Below are 15,560 nucleotides of genomic sequence, written 5' to 3' on the forward strand. Positions count from 1 at the left end.
TCAAAAAACATTACTCACATAAGTTTTAGGCCCTTATCCAGGGAATAGTAGGAACTTTAAACGAATTTGATATTTTACTTAATAAGAAAGTTATTTTATTTTTTTCGAAAAAGCCCCACCATTTCCACCCCCATGGTCCGATTTTGGCCTTTAACGAACTCAACCGAGATTTTGGGACGAGTTATTTTTAACAAAAAATTTGAATGAGACTGGCGCAAAATTACGGCAGTTATCGTGTTTAAAAGAAAGTGAAATATATATATATATATATATAAAAACTTTTGAGCTGACGGTGGTTTTGGGATCTGGGGGATATGAAACGCAAAAATATGTCGAAATTTTCCGAAAGTCGAATAATGGTATCCATTACAATAGGTAGTTTCTTATGAAATCGACTAAAAATAAAGATATTAAAAAAACAATTGGTGGAGTGAATGAGTCGAGTATCTACTACAATGTAATTTAATTTTTGTTAGAGTAGTCAAAATTGTTTTAAAATGCTGTACGATATAAGTTTTACCGAACGTTATTTGTATAACGGATTGTATAACGTAGTATGATACGGATAAATTGTCATGCAGTATCGAGTACCTTAGTAACGAGTATAAAGTAACTGGTATCCAACTGGAAAATACCGAATACATTTGTGTACTAAATTTATCGTTACTTTTACAGCACTAGTTATGTGTAGGCAGCTCGGCGCCTACACAGCGTACGTGTGTGCTTGTGCCTGCGTGGGCCACTACTTCGAGCCTCATCGCATACAATCGACAAGCCGAGCGTCTCAACCAACCAAATGCTTACGCCGGCCGTCTCGAGAGCCTAATGCTGTTGTCTGTTGAAGTTGACTGTCTGGTATCTTTTGCGCCATTACGATTTTCCCACTATTCTGCTGTTTCAGTGAAAGTTTTTGTTGTGTAGAAAGTTTACAGTATTTTTTTAAAGTATAACTTGCTTCAGTTCAAATCGTATTCCTAATATATAATTGTGCATTTATTTTGTAAGTACTCGTTTCACTTTATTTAGTATAGTTTTGCTTTAAAGTTAAGTTTGGTTATGTTAACAAAAAAAATGGTTGGACGCAAAAGGCTTAGCGTGAAAAATACCGAAAAGTAGTGGGCGAGAGAACAAATAAGGTGAATTAAATAATAAATAAAACTGTAAATTTAGATTATCTTTTAAAAAGCAATTCTAGTATAAAGGAAATTTCATCCCTTTCTTATTCAACACCTTCACAAAGTTCAAGGGTCAATGAAGAAACGCATGAAGTCGAAATGACTTTTGTTGATCCTGTTATGCTTACTGCCGAACAAGAGGCCCAAGTTAACAAGTTAAAGAGACCTAGTCTCGGATCTTTGTTAACTCAGGCAGATAGGGGTCTAAATAAAGTTACATCTGATACTAAAGAAAACAGATACGTTCTTTAAAACCTGATACTTCTACTATTACTTTACTGGTAACTTGAAGCCAATTGAAGATCCAGTATTGTGGAAAATTAAAGGCACTATGAGAAACTATTTTGTTTAAAATGATTTCAATCAAAATAAAGATTGTAACTTGGAACAATCTAAAAGAGTGTACCCTGATAAAAACAGATCATTGAACAAAGTGTTATTTGACAGAAAATTTGCTAATGGAATTGCAGTGAATAGGGATTACCTAGTTTATTCTCCCAGCCAGGGATCTTTTATTTGTGACCCCTGCAAACTGTTTTGTTCAACTTCAGTGACAGTAGATTTAGTTATTGGAAACATGGTTATCAGCAGGGTAAAAAACATGAGAACTCATCAGCTCACCTAGATAGTGTGTTAACCTACAAATGGAGAGCTCTGTAAAATGTAAAATTTGATCCTTTTTTAAAAGTTCACATTGATAAGCATGGAAATCCTGGTCAAGGTAATTCATCTTACCTTTCATCTACAATTTGTGATGATTTGTTTGAGATAATGGGTAGAAGTGTTACTTACAGATAGTATCTCAAAAGAAGTGAAAACCTCAAAATACTTTTCAGTAATCATTGATTCAACTTCTGATGTTATACATAATGACCAGTTATCATTTTTCATCCTAAGGTATGTGAATGTTTCCAGATGTCTTGAAGATTACTTGTTGATTTTTTTAAAAACGAAGGTCATATAGGAAAGGAACTTGTTGATTCAGTTTTTATATTTCTTAAGGCTCATGGCTTATACATTCACAATTGCCCAATAATGCTTCAAATATGTCTGGGTACTCTGATTACAAACTAGACTAAAAGAATCAAATCCATTGATATTTTATGTGCCTTGCTCTGCCCATTCCCATAATTTGGTGGAATCTAGTGTGATTGAATGTTGTATTCTTTCTACTTTGACTTGTTACAACACTTCTATAGTTTTTATCTTCATCGACCTATCAATGGAATGCTCTAGAATCATTTTTCAAGCCTGGTGGTAAGAACCTGAGCATAACAAGATGGTTAGCTAGGGAAGAGGCATGCAAAAGCCTTAGCAGAGATTTTCAGACAACTGCAAAGGCTCTCAAAGGTATGACTAACAGCCAAGATGAAAATGAAAAACAAAGGTAAAGAGGCTTTTAAGGAAACTTGTTTGCATTGAAACTTCATTTATGGCAGGCAGCCTTGTGGGGTAATGTTCTTAATAAATTTAACTCTTTTAGTGAAAAGATTCAATCAGCCATATGAGTGTAGTTAAAAATGGGATTCTACACAAATCTCTGATTGCATTTGCATGTGAATGAACTGAAAGGTTTATTTAACTTCTATAAGATAGCTGGTGAAAAAACTAAAGACTATCTAAACTGTACTTGAAACTGAATTTAATGGTTACTGTGTAGAAGAAATCCCTAAAAGATCAAGAAAAAGAAAGAAGTTCTTTGATGAATTCCTCATCTGAACCAGGAGATGAGGAAGAAAACAGACCATAGTTTCCAAGAAAACTCTGATATGATCCATAATAGTCTTTTTTCTGACTTGAACAAGAGAAGTGCTGTCTAAATTGAGTTTCTGAACAAATTCTCCTTAACAAATTTATGCAGCTTGAATACCAAGATCACCACAACTCTTAGCAGGAAATTTATGCAACTGACATTGAAAAATAATCATTTATTGTTGATTGTCTTCATTTAAAAAAGCATTTAGCTCAAGACAAATTAAACAATACCAATGCTGAAGAAATGTCACTATTGCAACTTAACAGATTTCTAATATCAAGAAATCATCAAGACTTATATCCTAACATAAGTATTTGCCTTAAAGTGTATTTATGTGCACCAGCAAAAATCTGTGCAGCTGGAAGATCAGTTTCCACACTGTCAAGAATCAAAAAGTATTTGAGATCTACTCTTATTCAGAAGAGATTGGTTGATCTAATTGTTCTACTAATCGAAAAAGACGACTGAAACTTGATTTTCAGATGTTATTAATAATTTAATTTTGCTCATATCAAAGCAAGACATAAGCAGTTTTGATTTACTACAGTTTCGCTTGTTTTAGAAATTTCTCATATGTAAGTTAGCTTTTTAGGTAATATATAACCTCTGTATTGAACTTGAAAATTGCCCTTATCTGTTAATACTTTTTCACCATGTTTTGAAAGGTTGATTTTCACCTTTATAATTTTGGTAATGAAGTATAAAAGCTAAAATAGTAAGTTTATAGTAGGCTATAACTGTGTATATATTGTCTGTGTTGTTTCAAAATGTTGAAAGGTAGTGATTACAAACTTTTATCATTTATGAAGGTGATTTAGGAGAATACTTGGAATAGTTTTGGTTAAAAATTGGAGTCATAGAGGATTGATGGGCTAGGTTGTGGGGGGAATGTAGGGATGGCAATTTTACCTGGGCCCATGGACACAAAATATGTAAATCTGGCTTTGTCTACAGGAGTGTATAGTTTAGGTGATGTTTCCAACCGAATATTTACTGCAATAAGCAGACACAACGTAGATCAGTACTATTTGATCAGTCACTAAACAGGTTTTTTAACCAGTTTCAGACAAGCACCATTTATAGGAATACTTATAAATAACACCTAAGAGGGAGGAACTTTTTTTTTAATCTCATATTAATTTATTCTGTACGTATGTTTGAATAAAAAAATAAATAACCTGCTATTTTATTCCAAGATTGTGGTCTTGTGGTCATGAAAAATATCATGTGGATGAATATTTTGTAGGGGTGTAGATGTCATGTAGAATGTAGAAACCCTAGAAAATATGTATGCATAAGACAGACAATTGAGGATGTAGAATGTAATAAATACAGTACAGAAAGGAATGAAAAGAAAAAAACATCAGATCAGTCAATTGCCTAACTGTGACAACAAAAAATATATTTTATTATTTTATAAAAGAGTATCATTTCTATTAGGTCTATTAATAGGCCATAAAAGCCATAAAAACCTCCCAAAAAATCAGAACAGGAAGAAATTTTGCATAGTCGTCTTCTTTCCACAGCCTAGAACCATAAAATAATTAGCTGAACTAAACTGAAAAGGGTTTGCCGTTGTTACTAACAAATTAAAAAAAAGATTTGGTTTTTTCTTATATATTTTTGTTAATTTTGCTCATAGCTTAATTAAGAAACTGGATTATGAAAGCTGAGAAAATTTTACATAAATTTCATACTAAGTATATTTTTTTTTTTTTTTTTTTTTGCAAACATAAGTGCGCTAGCAAATTTTGCAATACAAACACTTTTTAGATCAATTTTCAATCATTAATAACCTACAAGAGGGGGAATAGCACACATCTGCTATTTCCTATCTCTCTACTATCTTTTATCTAAACACATCAATTATTCATGTTCAAATGAGATCAGACTATTATATGACATTTTACCTTGAAATAACTTATTAAATTTCACATTAATTTTAAGTAGGTTTTACAAAAAATTAGCTAAATTTTTATAATTTATTAGATAATTATAAAAAATTGCAATAATAATGTCTGAAAAATGTGTTTTGTAAAACAACTCACTTTACAATCCCTATGTGTGTCTACATAATAAAATTTATTGCTTGATTGATATCATGGTTTGGTAATCAGAATCTAAAGTAGCTAACAATTATTGCAAATTATAGCAAGAAACCCTAATATTTTCAAAAAAATGTATTATACCATTTAAAGTGCTTGATTTAAGCTTTCAAATAAGTCTAAATTGAAGTGTTCCCCATATTGCTAATATAACAATATTCACATTAAAATTAAGTGATTTTTAGCGAGACAATTTTTCCAAAAAATTAATTTTCAAATATTTGGCATTTACAGACTAAATGTCTCACATTATTTATGTTTCTTGCAATAATTAAAAGTAACTAGAAAACGAAATTACACGAAAAAGTCCATTAAAATTATATTTTTTTATTTTATTGCATATTGTTTAAAAAGAAACTTCATTCGTGTATGCAATATGTATGTATTAAAATAATAAAAAAAAATTTGTGACTGTTGGGTGCACAAAAATATTATCTTTTGATTCGTTATTTATTCGGTTCAATTTGTTTAATTTAACCATGAGATATACATGTTTAATGAAACGCGCGCCTGTCGGTGCGGGCTGGCCACGCAGCACTCCCCCCAAATTACAGTCAATATTGTTTTTTGCATTAGCGCGCTTATTTCTGCTCGTAGAATAATGTGCTCAGTAAAATTTCCATAGCTTTCTAATGTCGTTTTTTTAATTGAGCTGTAAGCAAAATTAACAAAGATATGCAAAAACCTAATCTTTTTTCGAATGTGTTAATAACAATGGCCAACCCTTTTCGATTTAATTCAGACGGTTAATTTATGGTTCTAAACTATGAAAAGAATGACTGCAAAATTTCATCCTGATCTGATCTTTTGGAATTAAATCGGTCTACGAATATTACTATTTGTTTACTTATAGGAAGATAAAATGTTAATATCGATCGAAAAGGCAACAACTCATTCGATACTAGTCGTTCAAATAAAAACCGTCACTCGATATGTATTGTTCGATAAAAAAAACAATCGAAATACCGAACGATTTCTTTCGAACTTACCTACCACTCGATTGTTTACCATAAGCACAAATGCATAATGAAGAAAAGTTTGATTGTTCCGTGCCCTTTTAAACCGCCATTAAATTACGTTTGATAGTTGTACTGACTAGTCGTAACCGCTTAGGTTATTACGCGGCTATTAATTTATCATTTAAAAAATGGATAACATAAACGTCGGTATTTTAACTGGTGAGTAAGCTGTCTAACCTGAATCTACTGCACTATTTTTATTGTTACTTAACCCGTAGTGCGTACGTTATATTATTATATGTTTCGTAACTTATGGTAGAATTTGTTAGTATTAAGTTAAGATTTTTTTTTTTAACATTAATGGTGGTTCATCTTGATTATATAACTCTTTGTGATGCTTTTTTACAGAAGGCATATTTAAAAACGGGAGTTTCAGTTTTTTCAAAATTTTGAACCATTTATTGTTGCCCTTTTCGTAACGACACAGCTGTAACAGTTTACGAAGAAAGTTAGTAGTTAGACAAATAGTAGTTTAAGTAATATATTACAATTTTTGACATTCTACTCCTTTATTGCAGTGTTATAGTTAATGTGTTGAATAATTAAATGATGGCAAATGACACAATGAAAAGAAAATTTAAGCTTTTATTATTTTCTTTGTAAGTGTGAAGGGATTTTTTGTGTAAACTTATAAATTGTTCATCATGTTTTAATAGTGAACTAGCGACTTATTTGGTTTGAAGTGATTTTACATTTTTTAACATTTATTAATGTTAAAAATTTATTAATGTAATTTATAATATTCAACTAAAACTGTAATGTAATCAGAATAATTTTCCGGTGTCCAACAAGTATCCAGAAAGTAAGGTTTGCAGAACGAAATTTGGTCTAGTTTATATATGGTAATGATTTCCGTCGCAAATTTTTAAACTATAATCAGTTCTTAACTTTTATTACAATAAAATTTATTTCATTAATGTTTTAATTTCAGTAAGTGACAGTTGTTCGGAAGGTAAAGCTGAAGATGGTAGTGGTGATAATCTTGAGCAGATTATAAATTCAACTGACAAAATGCATGTTGAAAAACGGGAATGTGTGCCTGATGATTGTAGTAGAATAAAGGTATACTCATTAAGTTTTTTTTGTTTATTTAAAAATTATTCGGTAATATTTATTAAGCTGGTGATTGTTGTAAAGATTTAGGATATAAATACAAAAACTCACTTTCTGATCCATAGGTTTCAGGTTTGAATCTATTTCATACTATTACTATAAGCCCACCAGCCTGGGAGTGGATAATTTGTAGCAAATCAGATGTTTTGCTATTTTCAAAGTTCAGAGGTTCAAATCCTAGTAAAAGTTAGTTGCTTTTGTATGGATTTAAATATTAAAAAGTCGATATTGATGGTTGGGGATCAATTAGCTGTACGTCTCAGGAATGGTTGGGCTGAGCTTGTGCAAATCTTACCTCATTTACATGTCATGCCTAACATCCTCATCTCATTGGGCCTGTGTGGGGGGTTGCTTATTGTTCATTAGTTGAACAGATTGCAATGTACACAGGAAAATAAAACAAAAAATTTGTTACTACTAATAATAATAATGATGAAAAACCTATTAGTGGATTACTTCTTAACCCTTTCAGTTTTAATTTAATTTTTTTATGATAAATATTGATGTTGCTTTTTAAGTTTTTCTCAAAAAATAATATTTGTTAAGAAATATCTTTTTCTTTATTATATTTCTGAGGTATATTGGATATAATATTTTACAGATTTAATTATAGTTTTTATAGATTTAGTTATAGTTGTGTTCCCAACTACAGATTTATTTTAAAATGCCTTACACACTTTCTTCAAGGTATCTTTCCATTGATGGAAAAATTTTTTATATTCGCCTTTTGGAATAGCTTTATAGCTTCCATCTGTGCTGTCAAGTTTGTTATTATTATCCTCCCGACTATAAAATTGGGACCTTTCAGCAGCATCTTCAGCTTTAGAAACAATCAGAAATCAATAGGACCCCATGTCTAATGCGTAAGGAGCCTAGTGAACCTGAGGAATTCTGTTTTTGACCAAGAAATCCAGGATTAGGTGTGATAAATGGGCAGGTGCATTATGTTGGCTGTAACTGTCATTTTCCTGATTCCCACAGGTTTGGTTTTTTACACTGAAGTGCACCATGAAGACAACACAAAACCTCCAGTTAGTACAGTTAAGTTGACAGTTTGACATTCTGATGCTTATTCTTGATGAACAACTCTGCAGTAGCCAAAAATCAGCTAGCATCACTCTCTACTCCTTATTTGTTTCGCTTTCTTTGGCTTTGAGGCTGATGTGATTTCCATTTTGACAACTGAAATCTGGCTTCTGGGTGTACCTGCAGACCTAAGATTCATCACAGTTACAACAGCCTTAAGGAAGCTAGGATCATCATTACCACATTCTAGTCATAAAATAAATATTTTTGCTATTTTTTGTATGCCCAAATTGTCCATTAAAATTATGTATATGTAACCAAAGCTAATCCCAATATCATTTGCAATTTCTTGGATGATTTAATGATTTTTTTTTTTTTATCGAACTGAGAATTTTGTTAATGACATTTGGATTTTGGTTTAATGACTGCTTACTAGTACACTGAAGTTCAGCCATTTTGAAAATGGTTCTATTGCTTAATTTGTGTCTCGTACTTAAACTTAGTTGTTTAGTTTTAAACATCACCGAGCTGTTGTATGATAGAAATCATATATTAAAAACAATCATTCCTTCCTGCTAAACAACTTCAAACTCATAACATTGTAAGATTACTGAATGATCCTCTTAGTTGTCTCTGTCTTTTACGCAACACATATATGTCTTAGGTATCAGTTATTAAATCTACCTCATATATGAATAGACTATATGAGTTTCATTCGTACCTCAGATCTAATTATGTTACAATTGAAGGCACGGAAATTATAAATTTGACAGATATGTTTTATGTGTGTTACATAGTGAAATTCATCTTAGTTGTATAGGTTTTTAAATTTAAATTGTTAAAATAGTGTTTTTAGCATATACATTTATATTATTCCTGTTTTTTTTTTTTTAAATGTACTGGTTGTTAAACTAATTCAGCCAGTAGGAATTTTGACTGACGATATTTTTAATCTAGCTCTAATATTAATTAGAAATAAAAATATGAAGTTGAAACCTCTTAAAAATGTATAGGTGTAAAAGCTTATTGATTGGATACAAGTGTGGGTGTAAAATATAATATGTTAAGTTTAAAAAGAGTTTTAAGTAGATTGTAATACAATATGACTTGGGGTTGGTAATTTTAATTTACTGGCAATTTGCTTGTAGGATTATACTTCCTTAGATAACCACGGTTCAATTTCAAAAAATCATGTTGAATTTTTTTCTTTTTTGTAACATAAGAGTTTAAAGAAGGTGGCTTCATCAGAAATCTGACAAATTTACTAAACTATTACATGTAACAATAATTTTTTTTCATTAACGTTAAGAAAATCATTTTGAACATAGCTTTGGCTGCAGTACATTTTAAATCATTTTTATATTAAAGGAAACTTATAAAACATTACATAAATATTTACTTCCTTATATGAAGAACAAGGGGAAGTATTGTAATGGCAAAATATTTTGGTTTTCAGATTTCAATGAAAAAATCCATTTGGACCATCAATGAATCCATTTTGACTAGTTTCAGCGTCTTGCTAAAACTAGTCAAAATGTGTTTTTGGCGTGAAGCCCAAAATCCAAAAAAATTGGATTTTGGGCTTCACTGCAGTAATAAGCCCGAGAGAGCTTTTTAAAGATACATCTTAAGTGGTACTTATTTTCATTGGTTCCAGAGTTATAGCCAAATAAGATTTTAATTAATGAAATATTTGGAACTTAGAAGGGGAAGGCACATCTGTAAGAATCAGACTTCTTTTTTTTTCAGAAATTATTAGTGAGATAAAATTTTATGTACTTTTCATTTTAAAAAAAATTGTGTATATGTGTAATTTAATAGGCGAACAAGGAAGTCATGTATGTGGTGTCCACATCAGATTTTTTATTTAAGATTTTTTCTGTTGTTTTACCACTTGCTTTTTTATTATTGAAGTGGTCTTCTCACTCATTTACCAAAGTGTTATCAAAATAAAGGCTGAACTTACTTTATAATATAAAAATAAATTCATTTGGATTCAGTGTGTGTAGGAGATCTACATTTTAAAGAATTCAGAGATACATGATTAGTTACAACAATTAGTAACAATTTTTTTTTCTTCATTTTAAATATCTAAAGGATATTTTTTTAAAAATTAAAACTTCAGTTTAATTTGCTTTCAAGTGATCATTTAGATAAAGAATTAGAGTTTTTGTTCTTGTACAAGGTTATTGAAAACTGTTTACCTTTAAGTAAATCTTAATTGTCATAACTTAATTAGCAATTTTTAGCTCTAATTTCTTCACAAATCTTTTGCTTTTTTTCTTGTAGTAAATATAATACTTAGTATAGCAAAAATAAAATTATTATGAAAACATAATGTGTGTTTCAAGGTTCTTTAATTATAATGCAAATATATAAATAGCCTTCACGTTATTTTGAGAGTTGAAGATAATGATGAATCTAGTAAGTAGGCGTATTGCAGTCATCTATATCAAAATTAATGTAACCTAATTTATATCATTACCATTTATATCAGATTAGTGTAACCTTGAAATAGGTTAAATCGTAGATTATACTGTAATTTTTTATCATTTATTGTGTGCTATAACTTGTTATAAGTTTTTTTTTTTAATGTTTTTTTTATTTGTTTTTTATTTTATATTTTCTTCTTTATAACTGGTGTGCACAAAAGTTGTTGCTTCTTCTTTATACCATTTTTTGTAGAATCTTGAAGTATTTTCATGAAATTTCAAGATAGAAGCATCCAAAGTGATATGAGAATCAAAAACTTAAAAAAGAATTTTATTAGAAAAGATAATGCAAGCCTTTAATGATAAGTATAAAGTCAAACACCAGATAGTTTTAAAATTCTATTGTTTTTCTGCTAAATGAAAAAGGTGCTATATATGATGTGAATTATAGGAATTAAAATTACAGCTATTATTAACATTAATCTAGCAGATAACTGGAGAAAGATTTACCCTTATTTTGTTATGGCATTTAACACAATAGATAGAAATGTATTATTTGCTTTATCATCTAAAATGCTGAACATTTTAAGAAATCTGAACATAGGCATAACTCCAAGTGTTTGGTGGGAAGAGGGACTAATTAGGTCCTTTTAAACTGCAATCAGTTCACTGTGTTTTTTGAATGATTTATACAATAGGATTGGAGACTGTATGTAATAGGTGGAATAAGAATAGAAGTCCTCCACTTGCTGACAATTTAGTGTTAATTACTGATTTCCTGTAGCATTACGGTGGTTTGGAAAAATGTAGTGCAGTTATAAATGGAACGTAGGATTAATTTGATAAAGTTGAAAATCATTGTCTTTATAAGGGTGGTGTGGTGGGGAAAAAGAAAGATGTTTGGACTTAAAAGATAAATTTTTACCTGGTTTAAGTATGGAAAGCCATATCAGGAATAAGTTATACTGAATCAATCTGGCTTTAAGTGCAGGCTGGGTACCTCTATTCAGAATAAGAATAAAATTTGGACAGCTAAAAAAATATTTAGGTTACATAGTTGAGCGATTGCTTTATTATGCTGCTCAATTTTGGGGCTACAAATCTTTTGATAAGGTGGAACATTTATAACTTTTTATTTAATTATATTATAAAAATACTTTTTTGCTGTCAGAATATATACCTATTATATGCTGAAACTGGTTTAGTTCAATTATATTTTTCTGTGTTAAAATTACATTTTTATTATATTAATAATGTATTAAAAGTGAATTATGGTTGCCAAAGGTTCTTGCTGTGAAATTATCTTTTGTAAATGCTTTTTTTATAAAGAATTGTTAAACATTGGGACACAGTTAGGTTTTATTAGAAATTATTGATTTGTTGAGAGAAAATTAAAGGAAAGTATATCACTGTTTTAAAGTATTAGTAAGTCTGGGAAACCAGTATAAAGAGAAGTATTTAGTGGAGATATGAGGCAGGTTCTTAAAAAGTAAGGTCCATTTTGATATAAAAACAACTCATAATAGTATGAGGTGGAGGGCCACTGCTATAAAATCTGTAATTAAATATAGGGTTATAAGTTGTTTGCTTAATTAATTTTTTTTTGTAATATTGTAATTGATTATTGATTTTATTAATTGTTGATTTTTTGTTTTTGTAATGTGATCCAAAAACAAGTTTTTTATAGTTATTGTTGTATGGCTAATATCATCAAAAGATTTTTTTTTTTTTAAAGTAAAAGATTTTTTACTCATAAGAATTAAAATTTATTAATATTTTTAAAAGTTTAATAATATTAAATTTGTCTTCTCTTTTAATACATTACCTTTGATATATTATTGCTTCATGCTGATATTGAACTAAGGAACAGTTTTTAGGATAAGGTTGCAATTATATCAAGAGTGTTTTCAAGGTCTTTTGTTAGCACAGTAATAATTATAATCTTTTAAACAGACAAGGATATATATATATATTCATTTGTTATATTATTCACTACTATGAAATTGTATTGGCATTTACATCTTAGTATTTTGGAATACTTCGATTTTCTGGCTATCAATAGGATATCAAATTGTATAATCTTTGTTCTTTGTATTACTGTATTTTATGGAAAAAATAAGCAATTTTATTATTTATGTTAGTATCTTTTGAAAAGAAAATTTATTTATACAGTGCAAAGCAGTTTGTATTTCCAAGTTTAATTTAAACTGTTAAATGTACTGTTTTATTACGGTTGAAGTTGTATTCTTATGTAGGTAATTTTTTTCTGGAGTCTTTCTTTACAGTTTAGTTCTTAAACTACTGTACTTTCTCAAAAATGTTTCTTATAAAGATGTAGATGTGATAATTTATAATATTTTAGCAAGTGTAGAATAATAATTTTCAGCTATAAAAAATGCAGAATTTTGATTATTTTCAAATGTACATTAAAAAAAAAAAGAAAAAAAGGCTATTTAAAAAATATTAAAATTTTTTTGTTTATTGTAGTTAATATAACATTACTCGAAATTATACTTTAAAAAAAGTTATGCTTGTTTTCAGTTAACTTAAAAAAATTCCAATCAAGATTGTGAACTGTTTGTTTTTTTATAAAAATAATTATGTGCAATTTTTGTTAAAATAATTTTTCTTATGCGATAATGTATAGCTTCTAAAGTGCTCTAATTGTTTCGTAATTTTCAGGCAGAAAATTCTTGAGAGGCATTTTGGCATTTGGTAACACTTTGGGAGCCAGTGACCATAACCTGTGGTCATAGATGTAGTTCCCCAGTTAGTGCTGTTGACTACACATTAATCCTGGTAGACTCATATCTGTCTTTATTTCCTCTTACTGTTTTGTCTTAAAATTATGAATGTAGTATGTTTTAACATCCTTATAAATCAAAATTTTCAAAAACACAAGGTACTAAATAATAAAAAATTAAACCAGTTAACAGTACAGATTTATGGGTAGAACAGTCTGTTTTGTAGAACAAACTTCTCTCTTCATTCCCGTTGTATCTCCTAAAAAATACATTTAATATAGGGTTTTATAATCTAAGAGGAGCTATGTTCTTTTCTTATATCAATGAATAATAAAAGTTGTGGAGAGTCACAGCAGTTAGATAAGTTTTTTGTTTTTTCAATTAATGAATAGTACAAAAGATTAAATTTTGTTTTTACGTTATTAGATTATTGCTTACTAATTTCATCAGAGTATTATGTAATTCTATTGATAGATAATTTTTTTCTTAGAAAAAAAATAGCATAGTCATTACATACTTAGTTTTTATCAGAGTTAATTCAATGATTTTTGAACATAGTTTACTTTGTATAAATTTATACTGATAAGTGAAATTATCTCCTAATATTTTATCTTTTTCTTAATTTCTATTTTAACATTTTATTTTATTTTTCAATATTACGATTGGTGGTGCACAAAATATGTACAGACAGGATTTGAAAATGTTTTAATTATTTAAAAAAAAGCAATTAGAAAATTAAAAATAATAAGTTACAAGTTTTGGAAGTAGTTAAATAAAATTTAACAAAGTATTCTTGTATATAAAACTTGATTTTTTTTAATATATAATAAAATGGTTTTAAAATCATTATTGTACAAGTATATTTAATAGATAATAATTATTTTGTAAAGTTTAATCTTTTAAAATTTTAAAATAAAACATTGAATTGGAATTTTTCTTTATTCTTCTTAAAAAAAAAAAATCTTACATATAAATACAATGGTTTTTTTAATTTTTTGATGGGCACTGTTGAAATACAAACAGTGGGAACAAAGTAATGTTGAAAAAGAAAACTATGCTTTGGATTTGTGATGTGAGTAGGTTTGGTGTAGTCTGCTGACATTAAAAGGGTTAAGCATGTAGTGTTATTAATTACACAAATCCTAATTAGTACTTGACTTGTACATAGAAGTCAATTTGTGTTAATATGGATGACGGAGGGTTCAATCAGAATAAGTTAATTGTGAAGGTAACATTTCATTTACTTTTGTAAATGTATGAGAAAAAAAATTGATTTCATAGTTTCCATGTTTTTCTCCTAGTGTATTATTAAAAATTTATATTAATTTCTTTTTATGACTGGCTACTTGGTTTGTTAGTGTTGCTGTCTCCCAGCAACAATACCTGAATGTCTGTCTTATCTGTAAGTAGAAGGGTGTGAAAAAAAAAAATTAGTGTAATGCTTATTTATAATGTTTTTGATTAGGATGCATTAATTAAATGGTGTGATGTCACTGATCTGGATATTATACTGACAACTGGTGGGACAGGATTTGCAGACCGTGATGTAACACCTGAAGCCACACGTCAGGTTTTGGATAAAGAAGCTCCTGGAATTATAAATGCCATGCTCATTAAGAGTTTAGATGTCACACCATTTGCTATGTTATCGAGGTAATCTATTATCTTGATAAAATTAATATTGTCTATATAATAACTCTTGACTAATGAAAAAAAAAATCATGACTAATATATGGAGTTTTATATGATTGGAGATTGTAGGATAACTAACTGGAGCTGCATGTTTAGAAACACGACTGGCAGGTTCAGATTAGGATTAAAATTCATCCAAGGAATGGGTGTATGTACCATTACTTTTAAGCCTAGATAATATGTTAAGTGTTTGTTGTTTTTTTAAATAGTTATTTGACAATTATTGTCTTTAGAAAATTTATGTTTGTAGTATTTTGGAAGCACACAAGTTCACAATTAGTTTGAGATACTTTAAAGCATTTAATTAATAAATTTGTATGTTTTCCAGCTGACTGGCTTTGATAAGTACTTTTGAAAATGATGCATCATAACTTATGAGGTAAAGGCAACATTTGTGGTGTGTAAGTCCTTAAGAGTGAGGAAAAAACTGTATTACATGTATTGTTAAAATGTAGTATATTCATCTCTTTTAAACAACAGAAATTTAGATTGAGATAA

At 29.0% G+C, this 15,560-nt stretch overlaps 1 protein-coding gene across 4 annotated transcripts in view; it reads left to right on the forward strand.

The window, feature by feature from the left end:
• Positions 1 to 828: 828 nt before the first annotated feature.
• Positions 829 to 15,560, forward strand: part of cin (Molybdenum cofactor synthesis protein cinnamon) — a 67,372-nt gene continuing 52,640 nt past the window's right edge. The window contains exons 1-3 of one of the 4 annotated variants that reach the window (XM_075370335.1): positions 829 to 1,000; positions 6,987 to 7,117; positions 14,836 to 15,023. In XM_075370335.1, coding sequence (XP_075226450.1) covers positions 7,067 to 7,117; positions 14,836 to 15,023 — 239 coding nt within the window. In that variant the 5' untranslated portion in view covers positions 829 to 1,000; positions 6,987 to 7,066. Of the gene's footprint in view, positions 1,001 to 6,037; positions 6,215 to 6,986; positions 7,118 to 14,835; positions 15,024 to 15,560 lie in introns of those variants that run through there. The other 3 variants (XM_075370334.1, XM_075370337.1, XM_075370336.1) reach the window with 3 other exon arrangements.

This window comes from Lycorma delicatula, chromosome 7, assembly GCF_047948215.1.
Source record: "Lycorma delicatula isolate Av1 chromosome 7, ASM4794821v1, whole genome shotgun sequence".
Classification (NCBI taxonomy): domain Eukaryota; kingdom Metazoa; phylum Arthropoda; class Insecta; order Hemiptera; family Fulgoridae; genus Lycorma; species Lycorma delicatula.